We start from the raw sequence: 21781 nt of genomic DNA, 5'->3' as shown, positions 1-21781 counted from the left end.
AGACTGTGTGGGATCCAAGGGTCACATTAGCCAGTGCTTACGCGTGCACTAGTACCAGGGTCCATCAATAGCCTACTATAATCCAGTACACTGCTGCTGATAAAATTCAGTAAGAATATTGACACTAAGTTAATATAAAGCATTATTTAGGATTCTTACAAAATAATCCAGATTGCATTCCAAAAGATTTTTTCTATTATTGCCATTCTAAAAATCACACCTTATATATTTCAGGTTCAAGAGGAGTCAACGAAATAACAGAATGGCATCTGGATCAGGTAAATGCAGTTTTACGTTTCATACCTATCTATGTATGCACATGCATCCGTGCATATTCATGCACGACGTAAGATGGCGATATTATTGCTATTTACTGACTACTGACTATTTTTACGCGCCCGCAGCCCTCTTGGTGGAATGGGTCCACTACAACCCGTGGGAAAACGCGGAAGCCCACCACACGGACCGCTTCGAGTTGGTTCACTTGGAGCCCCCGAAGGCCATTCTAAGGCGGGGCCAGGCCTTCGCCTTCAAGGTGCGATTCGTCGGACGGAAATACGACCCGGAGAAAGACGCCATTCGCCTCGTCTTCAACTTTGGTAACCTCACTACGTTAAACTTTCGGCTGAATTTCCTTTTAAAAAACATTTTATCATAAATATTTGTCAAAATCTCAAAAAAAAACGTTATATTTATGTATCGCCTTGATTCATAACTAGAGGATGATTTAATTTAATGCTAAATAAATAAAAAATTTAATACTATTGATTCTCGCGTAGCATTGGCACTTCTAAGTATTTTTAACATTTATTTCGATCACTATTGAAGTAAATATTTCAACCCCCTACAAATAGCCCTGCAACTCAAATACGATCACGTACCGCCACGTGTATGTACGCATAGTAATGTTCAGGGCCCCCGTTGTTGATCAATGTCTTCTCGCCGCTTTCCAGGGACGAACCCACACACTGTGAAGGGCACCCAGGGTGTGGCTGACGTCGACCCGACCCTTGAGAGCTTCCTCGATCCAAAGCCTGAAAAGTGGGAGGCCAGGCTCAAGGAAGATGAGGGGGACGCCGTCACCCTGGAGGCAAGTCCCTAAAACCTCTGCCAGCGGCGAATAATTGCAAAATAATAATATTTAGTGATTCCGTGATTTTCAGGTCATACTTTTTCAATTTTAGATATTTTTCCATGCCATGATAATCACAAGGTTGAGTTATTTAATAAAATTTCATTCAGGCCGATATCAACGAATTAGTGTAGTTTTTCCAGTATCATTAAATGAAGAACCCAATGTATTTTTCCACTGTTATCCCATGTGTCCCGAACATTCCAATTGGAACGAAAGAATTGGGAAATTTAGCTGCGGACTGTGAAGTTGCCTTAGGGATAAAAAGACATTGGCTTAAAATGACGATCATGGCGCGGAAGTTTAAATCCATTGCCAATTTTGAATTCCCAAAAAGTAGGGTCTATTCTAATGAGCCAACATTGATCATCTTTGTCATGAAGAACAGTGGAAAATGCATTGTGTTCTTCATTTAATGAAAATGAACTTCCACAAAGTTGAGCCAGAAACCATCGAATTCTTCCAATATATTTTAAGCAGTAGAGAAAAAAAGCATGCATACATATTCTAATAGTTTTGAAATACCAGTATGGAAATACGTATATTTTATGGGACCTATTGCCACCACAACTTAAAGAACTGTGGTTGTTTTATAAGAGAAATTGAGAACAGGTTTTCCTTTTGGAAATGTGAAAACGGCTGAGTTAAATATTTCAAGAATTTCTTGCAGTCTTCCGGAAAGTTTCTCTCTAGAAGTTCAAGTTCAAGAAGGGGTTTATTTGCCAAGCTCAAATGAAAATACTCGGTGATATTAATTAATATACAGAATGAAAGAACGCCTAGCAAGCCCGTATATAGGGTGTTCTCTAGGAGAAAAGCTCTTTTATCTATGAAATACTCTACCAACTTTCCGTCCGAATAAGCAAACGAGACTCCTATTTCATCAAAATTATTTTTTTTTCCTTCTTGTTCATATGCATTTCAATGGTTATCCGAATGTGGGACATTTGTAAGGAATGACTGTCATTGTCCCCTTCATTAACCAACGCATATGCACAGTTTTCAACACTTGGGAATTGATTTTAAAATAGCAACTGGTAAATTTAACTGCATCACATTTAAGTAAGATTATGCTCACAAACAAGTATCTATTTGAAAAAGCATACTCACTTTTCCTATAAAACCCAATAAAAAGTGCATAGTTGCATTATGAATCATAGGTTTAGATATGTAGTTCCAGGAACTTTAATCACTTCCAAGTACGTTATTCGGATATGGTCTGGGTAATGTGGAAATTCGTCGGTACCCAGTGCTTTCATAGTCACCCTAGCATACTCCTCGGCTGCCTCCGGCGCTTATAAAAGAAGTACTCTTTCCACAACACAATTCCCTCGTAATTCCACATTGTTTGAGGCAGACACGCATATATGAATATTTCAAATAAATAAGTATATAGGTAATGTGTCTTGTACTTTAGCTACTACAGACAACATGAGTCAGATGTCGACGTAATTTTTTTATTTTAAATATCACACGTTTTGGTGTCAGCAACAACCACGGTGCCTTACAAATTGGCTCGGAAACACATCGAGGCGCCACAATCGCTCCCTTTCATTTTACAAGTTATGTATTAAAAAGCATCGTTAACAATTATTTCCTGACGTGTGAGTGCATTGCTGAATTCAGACTGTCGGTTGAGTGTGCATCTGATCGCAGATCGTATTGGCATTAATAAGATGACACTGCACACCATTACCACTGAAAATTCGGCGAAAGATCTGCGCTAAACTCGCCCTCCCGCAGGTCTTTAGACGGACGACCAAGAGCAGATTCGAGTGTCTTCTGCTTGCGATGACTTTCTGCAACGACATCGCGACGATTCCCCAAACCCCTTATTGGCACCAGCTGACTATTTTCTATTCTCGAAAGTGAAATTATCCCTCCCTCAAAGGACGCCACCATGGGACCCTATAAGTGCCGTTAAAGAAGCTTTTACGCGTACCCTTAAGGACCTTTCGGAATCCGCCTACGGAGGGAGCCTTCGAGTCGTGGAAAAACCGCTGGCAAAAGTGTGTCGACACTCAAAGGAATTTAATTTGAACAATTTTGAGTCATCGTGGCAATATCTGATATGAATCTAATTTTTCGTAAACTTTTCCCGACACATTTTATACAAGCCGCGTACATCCCACTGCTTCGATTCGAAGAACGGCATTATTTATCCAGATTTTGGCTCCGGGCGTCGTCATATCAGACCTTCAATCAGAGGTGGTCACCGGTGCCATGGCTTAGAGGAGGAGTCAGTGCGAGGAGAGAAAGTACGAAGAGAAGTGGGGATAACAATACGAGGGAGAGCACGACGCCATATTGGAGGGGCACTGCAGAGTTTGGCCTCCGCAAAGGCAAAGGGAAGATAGCTAGAGGGGTGCACCAAGCGGGGGCCCACCACTGACCAAACAAACAATAATTATACATTGCGTTTTCAAGATCTGTATTACCAGATGAAACATAAAATTTCGTCATGTGTATGCCTGGTAACTGATAAAAAATATTCGGAAGAAGTGTTAAAAAAATTTAATCCATAATGAAACAAAATCTCAATGCATAGATTCTCAAGTTAAACATTAATAGTAATTGCAAATGGAAATTTGCGCGGATTCGATACTATTTTGGCCCGGAATGAGCAGAGTAGGAATGAATATGGAGACGTATTGCATTGCATAATTTGCGAGGAGGTTGAAAATGATGACCGTGACAAAATGAATACACGTCAATAGTTAGGGGAGTTCGGACTGGTGCGGTGGCTAACATACTGCCTTCCCACGACAAATACTTTCTTGTGGTATCCCGATACCTACTTGGAGAGCACTTTGAGTGAGTACGAAGTCCGTCGGATTGGAAGTTAAACTGCGGACCCTTTGTCGCCTATCTACAAGAGTAGGCTAATGCCTAACCTGGGTTTCTCTCCACCCTTCATCCTTTCCCATCCATTCCTAATGGTGGCAATGACCTTAGCTGTCGGTCGCTTCCCATAAAAACTTCTACTACTCAAAAATGCCTCCCATAAAACTACTACTACCGTTAGTTAGATTAATACTCTCTGAGGAATGAGGATGTGCTCATACTCAGTTCACCTGAAGTCGAATGCAAAGGAATGGATTTGACGTGACTAAAACATGCTTTTACTTCCGATGGGAGAGTAACTGAGAAAAACTTGGATATCTTTGCCGAACCCTCTCAAGAGTCAAGACGCCTTAAGGGCGTGTGAAAACAGGGTTAGAGAAATGCTCAGGAAATTTTAATGGGACGAACATTCTAGCATTAGGTAACTCTCAATTAGGAGCGAAAAGAACTTGAACGGAGACTGAGTCTTTGGAGGCACGGAGGGAACGGGGGGACAAAATATCATGGATAGAGGAGAAAGAAACGGTAGAAGTATTAGAAATCGAGCGGAAAGTAAATCAAATTTTGGAGGATTTCAAAGAAGGTGGCAGAAAAGGATAATGGAGCACATATACTAAGAGAAATGGTCTTTGATCTTTGGCAGTGGCATTTTTTGGTTGAATTGGCCGACTGGCATTGGGATAGGTTGGCGGAAGGATTCTGGTGACAAGGGGAGAAGGTTAGCGTAAGAAGAAGAGGAGGAGCATGAATCTGTGCAGAGATAATGAGGAGTTTAAGAAGGAATGTTGAAATTAAATGTTGTAGATATTGTGAGAACGTTCTTTAGAAATACACAACGATGCTAGCCTTTAAAAGAAGCTTTCAAAGCCTATTCCTCAACGGTGGCTCACCTATAATCAGTTTTTAGTTATAATTTCTAGGATTCTGCGAGGGTATTCGTGAGAGGTTTGTTGTAGGTATAGTTTGTTCATCTTGCACAAATTAACTCGCTCATAAATCCACACCATATTAATCACTAAACTCCCGAAATCCAAAGGGGGAATTAAAAATATTGGAAACATTCTTCCGTGGGTAATCCTCCTTCCTTCCTCGCACTTCAACCCTCCTGGACGACAGGTATCCACGCGGAGCTTCATTCCACACAACTGACCCTCCCTCGCAGCCCTCCGCCCCGGCCTCTTCAACCGCCCCCTCCCCCCGCGGTCCCTTGGACCCCAGGCCCTCCCCCGCCAAATTCGGAGTCCCACTCTCCGGCCTTCGCTGGCTTCTCGACACCTTGGTACGAGCCCAACGCCCTCGCGCCGGTCAAACTCGGGCGGAAAATCGCGGTGAGGGGCTCGCGGGACGCCAAAGGTTCAATTTCGGAAGACCTCCGCGCGAAAATTGGAGTGATTCGACTGATTGCGAGTTTTATTTCCAGGGAGAAAGTGGCTTTCTCCCTCCTGGACTCTTCTATCATCTTGCATTCCTACGATTCTCTGTGGTCGCCAACACGGTTGGATTCACAATCCACATGGTTCACGAAATATGCGCCACTCATACTTTCATTTTAAGTAATTTCAAGAAAGTAATGAATGTTATGTACAAAGTGCTGCGGACGAAAGCTGACGGTAAAGCTATTTTCGGACCACGGTCGTCTTTTGTTGACTGAAACTTTCTGAAAGGTGCCACGTAATTTTATTTCCCCTCTCCTCTCACTTCGGATTGAAGAAATAAAAAAGATAAATAGAATGCTGCACATTTTTGCTGGGTGATTTCTTTTGAGTATTGCGATATTATTTCTAACAATAAACGAGGGCGATTCGAAAAGTAAGGTCTCCTATTTTTTTTCATGAAAAATCAAACTTATTCCCAACTTTGCGTGCATCGTCGGAAAGGCTGAGCATTTAGCTGTTATTCTACATAGTCGCCTTGACGATCAATTATGAATTAATATCGGAGAATCAGTCGTTAGTTGGCTTCGTGACGCGGCGGGAGAAAGGTACGACGCCGGTATTAAAACACTGCTTACAAGGATTCAAAAAGTGATTAATCGTCAAGGCGACTATGTAGAGAAATAGCTAAATGCTCAGCCTTTTCCTTTAGATGTACACAAAGTTGAGAAGAAATTTGATTTTTCAAGAAAAAAAATAGGAGACCTTACTTTTCAAATCGCCATCGTAGTTTTTCAAATACAGACTAATCAAAGCCGCCATCAGATTTATTTTGCATTCTCTGCCATAGAGAATGAGCATTTGGTGCTGCGAAGTGAAAGGGAATAACGTATAGTGCGGCCATTACGGGTTACATTTTATCCGGGCTTCGGTCACTTGTCCTTGGGGTCCCTTCACTTCATTCTCCACAATTCACGGCCCTTCCCTTACAAGGAAGCACTCCTTTGCTTCCGAATGTCCTTGTCTCTCGATTTCCGTCATTGAGCTTGACAGACAGCCATTCCATCCACCCCTATCCTTCAACACGTTTCTGTAACCCCATTCGTCTTGTGTTATCTTTCCGTATTACCCAACAGGCAAATGACAAGAGTTTTTGTTTTTTCTTAATTTTATTTATTGGTATGCTTTCATCTTATTGATAAGTGCCCGGAAAATGAGTTTTGTTTGGCAAAGGGTGCTGAGTATGATATAACGATCCAAAGACTAATATTTTTATGCTATTGTTATGGTGTAATAATAATATAATCTACCGGTTAAGGTATGTTCTTGGATGGACACAACTACCAAATGAATATTTTGTGACTTCTAACAAAACACTAAATCCAGCAACCTACTCTACATCAGGTCCCTCTTCATCCCTGAGTACTTCCCTTCATCCCGTCCAACATCCCTATCCTATTCCTGCCCTTTCCTTGTTTGCCTAACATTCTCCCCTCTATTACAGTCTTCGACATCCCACTACCGATCAATACTCCCTTCATCCATTTTTTCTGACTCCATAGGATTTCCCCCGACAATCCCCTCTCCTCCCCAATACCATACCTAGGACTTCCTCATTTGTTTTCCTTTCGGTCCATTTCACCTTCTCCATCCACTTATTTCAAAAGCCTCCAGTCTACGTCTATCCTCCGGTTTCAATGGCCATGTTTCCGCGCCGTACATAACTACGCTCCATATCAAAGTTTTAACGAGTCCTTTCTTAATATCCTTACTAAATGTTCCTGTCATCAACTCCCTCCTCCTTGTGAAAGCCTCTTTTCCTAGCGCAATTCTTCTCCATACGTCCCTACTACTTTGATCGTATTGGTCCAAAACACTACCGAGATACGTAAACTGTTGGCTGTCATAAATGTTAATATAGCAAGTACGAGAAAAATTTAAAATCAACCGCGAAATAACTATGACTAATTTTTTCCGTTTCCATGAGGGTAAGAGCAATGGAACAAAATTTTTAAACTCCAATTTTATTTGAATACTATATATTTTAAATTTCCGAATGTATCAAGAAGTAGAAGTCACTTCTCTTTAATTTCTGTCATTACCAACCTTTGCTATGATGCTCAACGTAGTGCACCGACAATAGTATTTCTCTACTTATTCAGATAAAGTAAATAGAAACGATCCTATTGGTGGATCCTAACACATCCCTTCACTAAATTTTTCAGAAATCGAAACCTTGGTAAATCACTATCTGGCTCCCGACAACGGTTAATTCACCTCCTTTCATTTAAATCCTTAGGCCCGTTTTGAAGATTATATTCCAGAAGTGCCTCCCTTAATAATATTTCAATGATAACTCCAAAGGCTGTTTTTAGATTTCAATCACTACCATTAGTAACTGGTGAGTTATGTTAAAATTTAGCAGTGTTATGCTCTCTTCAGATATTATGATGAGAGTTGAATTAGTATATTTCCTTACTCATACCATACCAACCATGGCATCATTACAGTAATTTGTCGTAAAATAATACCAAAAAAAGTGTCGATTTGGGTAAAAATTAACAAATTGAGTAATGTCAGGCGCGATGTGGTGGAATTAGAATATAATAAAGAAAAGAATGGTAAAATGCATATAATATATAAAATAAAATAAATAAGCAAACGATGCAATTTCGTGAGAAAAACCTAAGGAGTTCAGACATGAAGTCACTAGTGAAATAAGAAGTTGAAGTCCGAAACGGTGCAAATAAATAGGAATTGAGATGATCTATGAATGCATAGAAGTAGATTTGTAGAGAAGTATTCGTCATGGTGAATCATTTACGTGTATCTGTTTTTGAATGAAGTGAGTGGCAGGCTATTTTCGATTGCCGGCCCCGGTGGCGGTGGGGTAACGTCCTCGTCTGCCATTCCAAGGGTCGCGGGTTCGATTCCCGCCTGGGTGAGTTTTCCTCCACCTAGGGCATGGGTGTTTGTAAATGTGACCATTGTTATCACTGAAGAATTCTGCATGTCCGGGTTTTCACCGCGTTGTTGTTTGAAGCCGACAACAGTTTCGCCGAAGTTTCATCCGGCGTCTTCAGGTCGAAGATGAGGGACTCAGATTTTGGCCGTCCTTATATAGGTGGTCCCGTCCAAGTGCTGCTCTCTGATTGGTCCTTTTTCGGAGGACTCTCTTCCACGCGTTGTGGAGATGGTAGCCTTCATCTCTATTGAAATTCGCCGGGTTTTTGGCTATCTCAATAGCTTCTCTGATTAGGCGTGGGTAATATCTACTTTCTTTACTTATGATTGTAGCGTCATGGAATAGAATATCATGGCCGGGTTCACTCCATTTATGCTCGGAGATGGCCGAGAGGTGAAACTGTTTGTTCGTAGTAGCCCGGAGGTGTTCTTTCATCCGAACTTTCATAGCTCGGCATGTTTCCCCGATGTAGGCTTTCCCACATGAACACGGTACTTGATAGACCCCTTCGTATAGGTCTTTCGAGATTTTGTCCTTCGGTCCGGGGAGCGCGTCCGCTATTTTCTTGGTGCAGTTGAATCTTGTCACCACGTCGTGCTTTTTAAGGATTCTGGCTATCTTCTCGGATGTTCCGGATACGAAGGGGATAGTCGCGTATGCCTTTGGGTCCGGTTCCGTCTGCTTGATTGACTTGTCAGAATCTCGTCTTCGCCTTTCTTCCCTGGCGGTCCTTTTTAGGACCATATCGTTCCGATAGCCGTTTTGTTTTAGTGCTCTCAGGAGATGTTTCTTTTCAGTCAGCAAAGAATCGGCGTCAGAGATTTCATACGCTCTGTGAACTAGTGTGTCCACCAAAGATGTCTTTTGGAGCGGATGGTGGTGAGAGGTTGCGTTTAGATAACGGTCGGTGTGCGTCTTCTTTCTGTAAACAGCATGTCCCAGCTTCCCACAACTCTTCTTTTTGACTAAGACGTCCAGGAAAGGTAGTTGGTTGTCCTTTTCTACTTCCATCGTAAATTTGATGGAATGATGTTGTGAGTTGAGAAATTGAAGAAATTTCTGAAGTTCTGTTGCGCCGTGCTGCCAGATGACGAAAGTATCATCCACATATCTTAACCACATCCTAGGTTTTTTCTCGTACTGATTAAGGATCTTTTCTTCAAAATGCTCCATGAACAGGTTAGCCACTACCGGAGACAGCGGCGAACCCATGGCTGCACCCTCTGTCTGCTCGTAGAATTCTTCGTTCCACAAAAAATAAGCATTCGTAAAGGGAATGCAACTGTGGTAATCAACAAAGAGGACTACCGGAGCAAAATTACGGAACTTCTCCAAGACGGGACGTATAAGAAACTCAAGACCGACCCGACAGCAAAAATAGAGCGAAACACCAGAGCTCTAATAAAGAAATCCCTCATTCCGATGGAAGAACAACGTGGACTATTTTCTTCGGCTCCCAAACCACCCAGATTATACGGACTGCCGAAAATACATAAGGAGGGGATACCACTCCGACCTATAGTCAGCCAGATCGATGCTCCAACATACGGACTGGCGAAATACCTGGCCCAATCTCTACAGTTCTACGTCGGAAAAACATCGTCATTCGTGAAAAACTCCGGGCATTTCATCGACATCCTGAAAAAGATCACAATGGACAGCAACGAATTATTGGTGAGCTTCGATGTTGTTTCACTGTTCACTAACATCCCGATTAAGGAATCGGTGGAGATCATCAGAGGCCTAACCACCAACGGCATTCCGGAAGACTTCCCCACACTGGTGGAGCATTGCCTCACGAATGCTTATTTTTTGTGGAACGAAGAATTCTACGAGCAGACAGAGGGTGCAGCCATGGGTTCGCCGCTGTCTCCGGTAGTGGCTAACCTGTTCATGGAGCATTTTGAAGAAAAGATCCTTAATCAGTACGAGAAAAAACCTAGGATGTGGTTAAGATATGTGGATGATACTTTCGTCATCTGGCAGCACGGCGCAACAGAACTTCAGAAATTTCTTCAATTTCTCAACTCACAACATCATTCCATCAAATTTACGATGGAAGTAGAAAAGGACAACCAACTACCTTTCCTGGACGTCTTAGTCAAAAAGAAGAGTTGTGGGAAGCTGGGACATGCTGTTTACAGAAAGAAGACGCACACCGACCGTTATCTAAACGCAACCTCTCACCACCATCCGCTCCAAAAGACATCTTTGGTGGACACACTAGTTCACAGAGCGTATGAAATCTCTGACGCCGATTCTTTGCTGACTGAAAAGAAACATCTCCTGAGAGCACTAAAACAAAACGGCTATCGGAACGATATGGTCCTAAAAAGGACCGCCAGGGAAGAAAGGCGAAGACGAGATTCTGACAAGTCAATCAAGCAGACGGAACCGGACCCAAAGGCATACGCGACTATCCCCTTCGTATCCGGAACATCCGAGAAGATAGCCAGAATCCTTAAAAAGCACGACGTGGTGACAAGATTCAACTGCACCAAGAAAATAGCGGACGCGCTCCCCGGACCGAAGGACAAAATCTCGAAAGACCTATACGAAGGGGTCTATCAAGTACCGTGTTCATGTGGGAAAGCCTACATCGGGGAAACATGCCGAGCTATGAAAGTTCGGATGAAAGAACACCTCCGGGCTACTACGAACAAACAGTTTCACCTCTCGGCCATCTCCGAGCATAAATGGAGTGAACCCGGCCATGATATTCTATTCCATGACGCTACAATCATAAGTAAAGAAAGTAGATATTACCCACGCCTAATCAGAGAAGCTATTGAGATAGCCAAAAACCCGGCGAATTTCAATAGAGATGAAGGCTACCATCTCCACAACGCGTGGAAGAGAGTCCTCCGAAAAAGGACCAATCAGAGAGCAGCACTTGGACGGGACCACCTATATAAGGACGGCCAAAATCTGAGTCCCTCATCTTCGACCTGAAGACGCCGGATGAAACTTCGGCGAAACTGTTGTCGGCTTCAAACAACAACGCGGTGAAAACCCGGACATGCAGAATTCTTCAAGCCACCGCCGCGAAAATCTACGCAGCCATTGTTATCACTGTTAATAGTTCGATGTAAAGGCCAAAATGTGCTGTTTTCAGACTAATGCTGAATAAATAAATAAATGTCCTCGAGTAAATTAGAAGAATAGAGTCTACAGACTGTTGCATGAAAACATTTGCCGTAAGTTACCTCGTCTTGTCGAGGTATTTAATAATATTATTTCCCCTGATGTTGGCACTGTACATTTGTACTGTTAATAAGGCTAAGTAGGAAAGGATAAATGTGTCCTATTTCTTGTCTCGTAACATGCTTTCTTCACTTGATATGTAGCCTTGTACAGGCATTTCAATGTGTTTTATCTCGTGATTTCAAATACATGTACTCAGACCTGCTAACGCAGTGATATCAGTAGGCACCTGAAAATAGTGACACATCCTGTTTTTAATTCAAGGATTTTTTCAGCGTTTAAAAGTTCAATCAGAAAAACAGGTAATTATTGCGTTGATCCCGACTAAATTGCCTCCAAATGCTCACAATAGCAGTATAAAACAGCTCTTCGGTAAAAGGCCAGCGAAGGAAGCGACAAGAGAACACCATGGGTGCTCCTATTACAGCGGGGAAGAAAGGGATGAGTTATGTCCATGAAGGCATAGCTCGCTGTTAGTGTGCATTGTAATAAACGTTTTGCTGACCATAAACATCCAGGATACGTCACAAATATATCAGCAATAAAAACACTAACGTGTAGATGAATAAAATTTTTTTAAATAATAAAACTGCTCCTTACATCGTTTATCATAACCTCAAAGAAAACTTGGACGATGTGACTTCAATATAAGTAGCTAAGTACATGATTATTAACATTCTTAAGGACATCACATAAAGGTTGAATTAAATCTTTTGTCATTGTTGTAACTCAAAGCAAAGATATATGTTTGCAGGAAATCAGCAAATATTAATAATGGATCAAAATTTTATATCAAAGATTTTCCCGCCTCAAAATATTTAAATAGTATTTTTGATAAAGGAAAATTAGAGCATTTGTCCTCACCAATGTTCTTAAAGCATTAATTGCATTTTTCACTAAATTAATAATGGCCTTTGTTGCACATAGGTATATGTGATATATGTAGATTCAGCCTCACATCGTGCCACACAAAATTTCCTTTTCTCTTCCTCATTGACTTAAGATTCTCTTTTCTGCCCTCATCTTTAATAAACCTATGCAGCTATCACTCAGGTCGCTTTCCACTTTTTGTTCTACCTTTCTCTTGTTGTGCTTATTTCTATCCAATTACAATCATCCTTAAGGCTGCAGGCACTGTACTATTGTAATTACGCCCTTAAAACTGTTTCCTTGACCCAACATTCGAAAGACTAACTCATTCGATGAATTACTATGTGCATTACGACGCAATTGGCCTCACGCATAACAGAAAAGTTTACGGAAAAGCACGCGAGGACACAATGATATATAAAAACTTCCGCGTTTAGTAAACCCTTCTCTGAATTTCCTACAAAATCAAACCAATCAAAGGTTTGGCATCGTAAGGAGCACTTAATTCGCTTCGAAGGTTAAATATCTTCGGCTATCACTCAGCTGTCTCACCACTTCCTACCCTTCGGCAGATCCGGAGCCCGTGCGACGCTCCCGTGGGACTTTGGAGTTTCCAGGTCGAGACCAAGATCAAAGGCAGTTACGGAAGGACGAGGTTGTTCAAGCACCCGGAAAAGTTCTACCTGCTGTTCAACCCATGGATGCAAGGTAATCAATACATCAAATTATATACGTAACACACCGTTGCAAAAAGTGGAAGGTTAAATAAGATACATAGATAAATAACCGTCTTTATTCGGGCGAAATTGAGACCATAAGGCCCCTTCTTCCATTTATCTCTTTGTTAAGTAGGTAACAATAATTATAATAAGAGGAAATATAAAGCAGTGTAAAAAATAAACGAAAGGTGAAGTGTATAAAAATGTGTATATATATATATATATATATATATATATATATATATATATATATATATATATATATATATACCACGATTGTACGGAAAAACTCACACGAGCGGCACAATAATGGGCTGACACAATATAACACAAATAGAATAGCAACATTTAAAAGGACACTCACACGGTAAATTGTTCGAGCTTCCGGCCCTCTCAGGGGCCTTCTTCAAGTGAGATTGTGTTATATTGTGTCAGCCCATTATATATATATATATATTTATTTACATATTATTATTAGGTAATCTACCGGTTAAGGTAGGTATTTGGATGGGCACAACTACCAAATAAATATTTTGTGACTTCTAACAAAACACAATCCAGCAACCTTCTCTACATCAAGTCCCACTTCATCTCTCAGTAGTTCCTTCCTCCCTTCAACCCATCCAACATCTCTATGCTGTTCCTGCCCTTTCCTCGTTTGCCTAACATTCTCCCCTCTATTACAGTCTTCAACATCCCACTGCCGGTCAACACCCCCTTCATCCACTTTTCCTGCCTCCATAGGATTTCTCCCAACAAACCCCTCTCTTCGCCCACCATACCAAGTACTTCCTCGTTTGTTTTCTTCTCTGTCCATTTCACCTTCTCCATTCTTCTCCACGCCCACCTTTCAAAAGCCTCCAATCTACGTCTATCCTCCTACTTCAATGACCACGTTTCCGCACCGTACATAGCTACGCTCCATATCAAAGTTTTACGAGTCTTTTCTTAACATCCTCACTCAAAGTCCCTGTCATCGACTCCCTCCTCCTTGTGAAAGCCTCTTTGCCTAGTGCAATTCTTCTCCTTACGTCCCTACTACTTTGATCGTGTTGGTCCAAAACACTTCCGAGATACGTAAACTGTTCTACCTTCTCTAGTTTTTGCCCTCCTATTTTAATTTGTAGCTTCGCCTTTTTCTTTCTAGAAAATCGCATAACCTTTGTTTTATTAATATTGATTCTCATCTCATACCTGTCGCACTGAATTTCCAATTCACTCAGCAATGCTTGTAACCCCTTGGCTGACTGACAAACTAAAGCTTGGTCATCAGCAAACCTACCTGATTTTACGAATTCCCCGCCCACTTTCATTCCCACCTCCAGTTCTTCCCATGTCTCTTCAATCATTTCCTCTGCATACAGGTTGAACAGCAACGGTGATATTGGGCAACCTTGCCTTACACTATGGGCACTATACAAACGACCTATACAAGTACACTAAAGGAATTATAATGGCCCCACACTACTTAGGTAGATCAGACCACCAAGATAAAATAACGGAGAAAGATACATATAAATACTTATTCTTTCCCCGAACAATCAGAAATGATAATATTAAGAAACCAAAGTCATTTTAGAAACATTAAATTAACAAGTTGGAACAAAATTAAATATTGCAAAGACATCAGGTACATTTGTAGGTGCATGTGTATGTTAGTTGGTAGTTCGTGTGTTTGCATGTGTGTTGTGGGGAGTAAGGTTTTTTACATGAATGTATACCATGCTTTATTTGTGGCTTTTGCATGCGGTTTTTTTCCTTCTTAATTACGGGTGGTGCCCTAATACTCCTCGCCACACGCCCTTTCGGGGTAATAAATAGGTGCAGAAGTAGAAAAGCTCTTCCCTTTCTTTCTTAAATTGCTGCCAATCAAAGCCCCACCTTGCCCTCTTGTCAAACGCAGGCGACCTGGTGTACATGTGTGAGGAGCGGCTCCTTCACGAGTACGTCCTCAATGACATCGGCAAGATCTGGGTGGGCCCGTACGGGTCGTCCCGCGGGAGGCAGTGGGTCTTCGGCCAGTTCGACGACTGCGTCCTGCCCGCTTGCATGCTGATGCTGGAGAGGACCAACGTCTCGCCGGCCAACAGGGGGAACCCCATCAAGCTGGTCCGCGCCATCTCCAAAATTGTACGTGCAGTTCATCTATCACCTCTCTGTATGGGACGAAATATTTTACGGTTTAAAATGGACTTCTTTAAATAGCAAAGAGGTTCTCAGAACATATTCTGTAGTATACGTATAGTACAAGTATAATACCGACATCAAGAGTATCATGATTTTCCGATTACATTAAGAACATAATACGAATCCCAAAATACAACGGTCGGAGGGATCACAAATATAATATTAGAGAGATAGACGGCAAGACTGACAGGTTTCAATGGTATTTTTTTCCAAGAACAATAAGAGATCAGAATGCCTGTAGTCGAAATCCCCCAGGAATCAGTTAGACACAATAAGTATTGGCCTACAAGGTAGGGACGACTGCGCGTGGTTATATATATATATATATATATATATATATATATATAAATATATATATATATATATATATATATATATATATATATAAATATATATATATATATATATATATATATATATATATATATATATATAAATATATATATATATACAGTATATATATATATATTTTTTTTTTGTAGGTTCCCCCCATCTTTCCCCACTCATTTGAAAAACCCTAACCCCCTCACCCTTTCTTCCTGGTGCTGCACCCCCTGCCACACCTTTTTGGTGGCCGGCAGGGTATTGATGTAGATGTAATGTATACTTCTTTAAAAGTAACCTATAATAATGTGTACAGCGCGCACTTTAACGAATAAACATCATCATTAGTTAAACTGGTGAATAGGGTCTAGACCAACTTTGCATAAATACTGTTATCTGAAATTCCTGCCATTTTCATTACTGAAATCTTTTAGTGAAGAGTTCATACCATTCTCATATCTAATAAAAAGAATACGAAATACTTAGTAATGCCTCATTAAAGTGTTCATTGCACGATCCAGGTTTCAGTAGTGTGCAAAATCTTAAGGTAAAGTTACATTAATTATCCACAGGTATGTATACTCAGAATCGGGGGTGTTGCGATGCGAGGGGGGGAGTTGGGAAGGTGGTCGGTTGGCGCGGGGGAGGTGGGGTGGGCACTGGGGGGAGTGCGGCGAGGGAATGAATGATAACGGAGCGGGAAAGGGTGCATTTGCAGCAAGGCTCGGTGACGTCGCCCATTTACAAGAGAAGGGCTTGTCAACGATCAGTTACTTCGCCTCAAGTATTTAGAGTTCTTTTAATTATGATGCACTTCCACGGAATTACGCCGGAAACCACTTCCATTCTCTTTTCGTTTAAAATATCCCTTTTTCATTTAAACCAAGATATTCGAGTAGTTAAATATATTTCATAGGAACCAAAATAATTTATTGTATTATAATGTATTGTATTATAATGTCTTGTATTATTTAAGTATTTATTGCATGGATTAATCCTCAATCCTAAGTAAATTAATGAGCCAAACAATAGCTTATGGCAAGTTACTGATCAAATAATGATAATATACTCTCAGGTAATGAATTTGTTTATGTATACAGCTTCATCATCAGGCGAATATGATGTAGTAGGTTGAAACCTGGTTGAAAACTAAATGCATAGACTAGTAGAAACTGCAAGTATTTGGTCATTAACATGTTTCAATTGAACCAAATCATATCAAACTACGCCATTCATCAGCAATGAAAATGTGAGCGCTCGGCTCCATTTTATGGTGCCCTTGGTTCAAATCTGGGTGATTCCTCAGGACACCCACAAGAAAAACACTCAGATTACTTTTTGAGCACCAGAAAGGTATTGCCAACCTCAGGGGACGGCGAGAAAGCAAATACACCCTTCCCCTGAATAAGTTTACTAAAGTCACCATAGGGCTCACCAAAAGGTTGCTATCCTGGCTCTCTGGGGTAATTACGTGTAGATTTTGATATCTTAAAACATTTTCTTTCATTGAATATAAAGTTGATAAAATTGAAATTACTAATGTTTCTTCCAAAATATTAACGTAATATATTATCTCTTCACCGTGATGTAAATGGTATTTCTTCAATTTCGTTTATAAATTAATATTTCCGGCGAAATGATTTATTGACATCCAAATTTTGATTTGAATTGTCTCTCCATAGAACACTGACCTGTTTTGATACTCGTCCGTGGATTCCACCAATCGATCGGTGCCTCGAGTTCATCGACAGACCAGTCAATCCCGCCCCCCGTACGCCCGACTCCCGTGCCTCACGTCTTGCACTCATTCGCAGGTGAATTCCAACGATGACCTGGGGGTGTTGATGGGACGTTGGGATGGCGAATACGGCGACGGAACCGCTCCCTCCGCTTGGACCGGGTCAGTGCCCATCCTCGAGCAGTACCTACGCACCAAGAAGGAAGTCTTATACGGACAGTGTTGGGTGTTCTCCGGGGTCGTCACGACAGGTGAGGAATATCAATTGAAAATTCTTGAATTGAGTAAATCGCTTTAATGATTTGAATTATTTTATCTTAAAACCTCGATATGTATCATCACATATGAAGGACTGTACGTATATAATTACGCAAACTATTTTATCGGTAAATTAATACTGAAAATTATGTCCAAATCTTTTGAAAAGAAATAAATATTGTAGTCTATTAACTGGCCAACAAGTGACGTACTTTTGGATCATAATCCATAAGTTATTCAGACTGGATTCCATGGGTCAGGCTTTATTATACGAGGATATTTTTAAAAGTTCTCGGAATGGAATAGAAATTAACGACTTACCAAAGTGAGGCATTTTTATTTTTCAATGTAGTCCCCCTGTACAATAATGCACTTGGTCCAGCGATGTTTCAGTGTCTTGATCCCACCTCGAAAATTAGATTCCTTCAGGCCTGCAAATTGCACATCTACTTCGGCTGTTAGTTCTTTGTTTGTTGAAAATCCCCGTTCACCGAGGAAAATTTTGAGCTTGGGGAAGAGATGGAAATCCGATGGAGTCAAATCAGGCGAACAAGGTGGGTGTGACAGCAACTCTTATCCTAGTTCACGTATTTTGCCATGGCAACGACACTTGTGCGTGGGTGTGCATTTTTTTTATGAAAGATGGCTTTCTTCCTTGCCAAACCTGGCCTTTTTTCGTGTATCTTTTTCATTAATTGGTCCAGGAGGGTGTATAGTATTTTCCAGTGGCAAGATAATATATCAGCAGAATCCCTTTCGCATCCCAGAAAACTGAAGCCATCACCTTTCCGGCCGACCGTATTACCTTCTCTTAGGTGGTGGCGAATCAACATTTTTCCACTGCTTTGACTGATATTTCTCTGATGTAGAGTAGTGGACCCAAGTTCCATCTGTAGTCAAAAACCGGCGCAGAAAAAATCTTGTTGGTTGCTCTTAAAATGAGTCAAACATCGTTCGGAAATTTCCATTCTGATGTGTTTGTGATTCTGCGTCAGGAGTCGCGGCACTCATCTAGTAGATAATTTTCCTACATCCAATTCCACTGTTAAAATGTAATAAGCTCATTCAGATGACATCCCTACAGCTTCAGCGATTTCTCGCAATTTCAGTCAGCAATCCTCCATCACCATTTTGTGTTTTTGCAATGATTTTTGGGATAGAGGCGCATTTTGGCCGACCACTCCGCGGGTCATCATCTAAGCTGTCCCGACCAAACTTACACTCATTTGCTCACTTGGCAACAGTTAAATATGAAGGAGCCGGATCTCCTAGAGTGTTTTGAATGTTGTCATGAATTTCCTTTGCTTTCATTTCTTTCTTTACGAAGTATTTAATCACTGCTCGAATCTCAATTTTTCCATCTTCACAAATCACTACACGAGAACAACAACAGAGAGGCGTCCGCACCGCAAATCTCTTCCAAGGGCACTGACGCCTTACGCGTTTACTCATAAAGGATTAGGAAACTCGTTTCACTGCCGCTGACATTTGGTGGTGATTCCAAGAACCTTCCAAACTATCCTCGTATGAAGATCCATTCCTTGCGGAATTATTTCGATGCTTTTCGAGAGATTTTTTCTAAAACTTCGGTTTTACTTCTGCTAAAAATACATCCAAAGCATGCTAGAAGATTCACCACTGTTTCGAACCGAAGAGTATTTCCACATTAAGCCTCTTTCTTCTCGGAATAATCTCTATGGTCCTAATGATGTCATTGCTTTTGTGCGCGATGTACGTCCAAATTGTGTTAGACGTATTAATCCAATTAAATCTCGATTGTCTATCGATTAATCTCTGGTCCAATGCCTCGAATCGATCCACCGCAAGTCTAATTCGGGAGTAGCAGGCATTCGGGGGTGACTGAATCCAAGTGAGGCGTATTCAAGTCCTCGTCCCCGTCAGGGTCACAAGGGTAACGTTGCCACGCTTTGCTTCCCAGTGTGTCGGGCCCTGGGGATTCCATCCAGGGTGGTGTCCAACCTCGTGTCGGCCCACGACGCCAACGCCTCGCTCACCGTGGACAAGTACTACAACGCGGCCATGGAGGAGATCGAGGATGACCCCAATAATCCGATGGGCGAGGATTCTATCTGGAACTACCACGTGTGGAACGATGTGTGGATGGCCCGACCGGACTTGCCCAAGGGATACGGAGGCTGGCAGGCCATCGACGCCACGCCGCAGGAGACGAGCGACGGTAGGTCACACCCACTGGCAGAAACGCCCATTTGTTTATTTATTCCAATGTTTTCCTGCCAAAATGTTTTATAATTTGCCACAGTTTTTATTTTGTAAGGCTGTGTGGAAGGTCACGTCATTACAGTGGCAGATGATTTAAGAGACTCATCGTTCAAAAGCAAAACTTCAGGAGTTGTAAGAACAACTTTTGAACGCATGTCTTTCATCTTCCCATTCAGTAAGCCATAGCCCCATATTTCAACCGCTCCCCCATCTCACCCATCAAACCCTCCTCCATCTTAGGGCCTCCAACTGTGCAATATAAAGCATTCCCAAATAACTTAATGTGCTCTAAATAATTATGGCGCTTTGCATTAAGGCGAATCGTACACAATAAAAAAATTGGCTGATTGTAAAATCTATGTCTGACTGAAAATGTCATTCTTTATATAAAACTCAACAAATTTCCATAATAAACATTTTCCTTTTATCAATTATTCTAAATATTTCTTTGACATTTTTTAGACTTTTTTGTACCATATGTCCGAGGTAAATGAAACGGAAATTAGTATCAATAAAAAAGGTGTTAGTATCATACCTTACTCTTTGCCATATATGTATGCGTGTGGACGAAAATATCATCTTGTCATCGTAGAACGTTTTTGTAGAGACTCATGAATTATTTTCATGATTTGCTCGGAAATGTAATACGTAAGTTAATGGTTATTTGGAACATGGTCTCTCTCCACGGCATGGGATGTACCCAGGAACTCTCCCATATTAATCCTTAGTTCCTATAAAGAGTTGCAAAATGTTGTACTCCGACGAGAGGAAATCTGTGTTCACACGCACTTGTGCCTGATGATAAGAAAATTGCTAGAATTATAATATTGCTTTCATATCCGATGGAAAGATAACACATGCTTTTATTTGGTCATAAAAAGAATTTTCATCTTGAAGTCAAAATCGAATACCAATGACAAATTCCAAAAAACTGCGGGAGATGCCCCGACAGTAACTTTCGATGGAGTAATCCGCTACTATGCATTACAACGCAATCATTTCAGGGTGTAAAAATAATTCGCCTTGACCTTGTTCCTTTAAAGCCCCGAAATTTTAACCTCGCTAAACGTAAAACCTCGCTTGCTTAACCGGCTTAAGTACTCGGACGGGCATCAATAGATCCTGTCAAGGGAAATGATTTTTACGCTCTGGCATTGTGGCCAATGACAAATTTTAATAAACGTATTTGCAACTTTCGCTTTGCCTGAATCGCAATAAAGACAAAAAACCTTTGTGCATCGTCAATAACTTTTTCACCAGGACCACTTTCAAAGTCATGACGCGTGCGACTTCTTCCTCTTGCATCATTACATTTTGTTTCATATCATATGGTGGAATACTGATTTCCGACGACGTTAAATTAAAATGCATTGAAACCTCACCAGGGATTGAAATGTATGCTTAGGAATGAGCGATCGTAGGATGACAAAGATGTGATTGAATTAATTTTTTGCAGCTATTAAGATTTTCCCAGCACCTTCAACCGTGCTCGCTCTGATTTCGATTTTTCAGGGTTTTATCAGTGCGGCCCCGCGTCCCTCGAGGCAGTTAAAGCTGGCGCGGTGAGCTACAACTACGACGTGCCATTTGTCCTCGCCGAGGTCAACGCCGACTTGATTCGCTGGAAAGAAAACCCTGCCACCGAACTCGGCTACGAGAAGATTGAATGCCACAAATATCAGTAAGCTACAGAGTATTCATTATTCTTCGGATTTCTAACGAAAAAAAGAAACATGGAAATAAAGACATCAGCTCACACTTCTTGAAAACAGTTTGGCTCATTTTCTTCAATGATTTTACTAACTGCAGCTTATATTGCTTCAGCAATACTCTTTATAAGTTTTAATCGTATTCCAACCAATAATTACGAGACTGCATGAGAGATAATTCCTATATAACTCATCAAAATTAAATACAGTACTCCTC

The 21781-nt window shown here is 41.2% G+C and overlaps 1 protein-coding gene across 1 annotated transcript in view; it reads left to right on the top strand.

Annotated features, from left to right (window-relative positions):
• Positions 1–21781, top strand: part of LOC139695240 (hemocyte protein-glutamine gamma-glutamyltransferase-like) — a 39723-nt gene that overhangs the window by 6441 nt on the left and 11501 nt on the right. Inside the window, exons 2-9 of the mRNA XM_071593927.1 lie at positions 235–278; positions 405–599; positions 954–1090; positions 12961–13096; positions 15011–15237; positions 17433–17607; positions 19554–19811; positions 21368–21536. Coding sequence (XP_071450028.1) covers positions 263–278; positions 405–599; positions 954–1090; positions 12961–13096; positions 15011–15237; positions 17433–17607; positions 19554–19811; positions 21368–21536 — 1313 coding nt within the window. The 5' untranslated portion in view covers positions 235–262. The remainder of the gene's footprint in view (positions 1–234; positions 279–404; positions 600–953; positions 1091–12960; positions 13097–15010; positions 15238–17432; positions 17608–19553; positions 19812–21367; positions 21537–21781) is intronic.

This window comes from Hetaerina americana, unplaced genomic scaffold, assembly GCF_022747635.1.
Source record: "Hetaerina americana unplaced genomic scaffold, ioHetAmer1.1.p SCAF_6, whole genome shotgun sequence".
Taxonomy (NCBI): Eukaryota; Metazoa; Arthropoda; class Insecta; order Odonata; family Calopterygidae; genus Hetaerina; species Hetaerina americana.
Note: the sequence above shows the minus strand (reverse complement) of the source record. Positions and strands in the feature narration are given on the sequence as shown.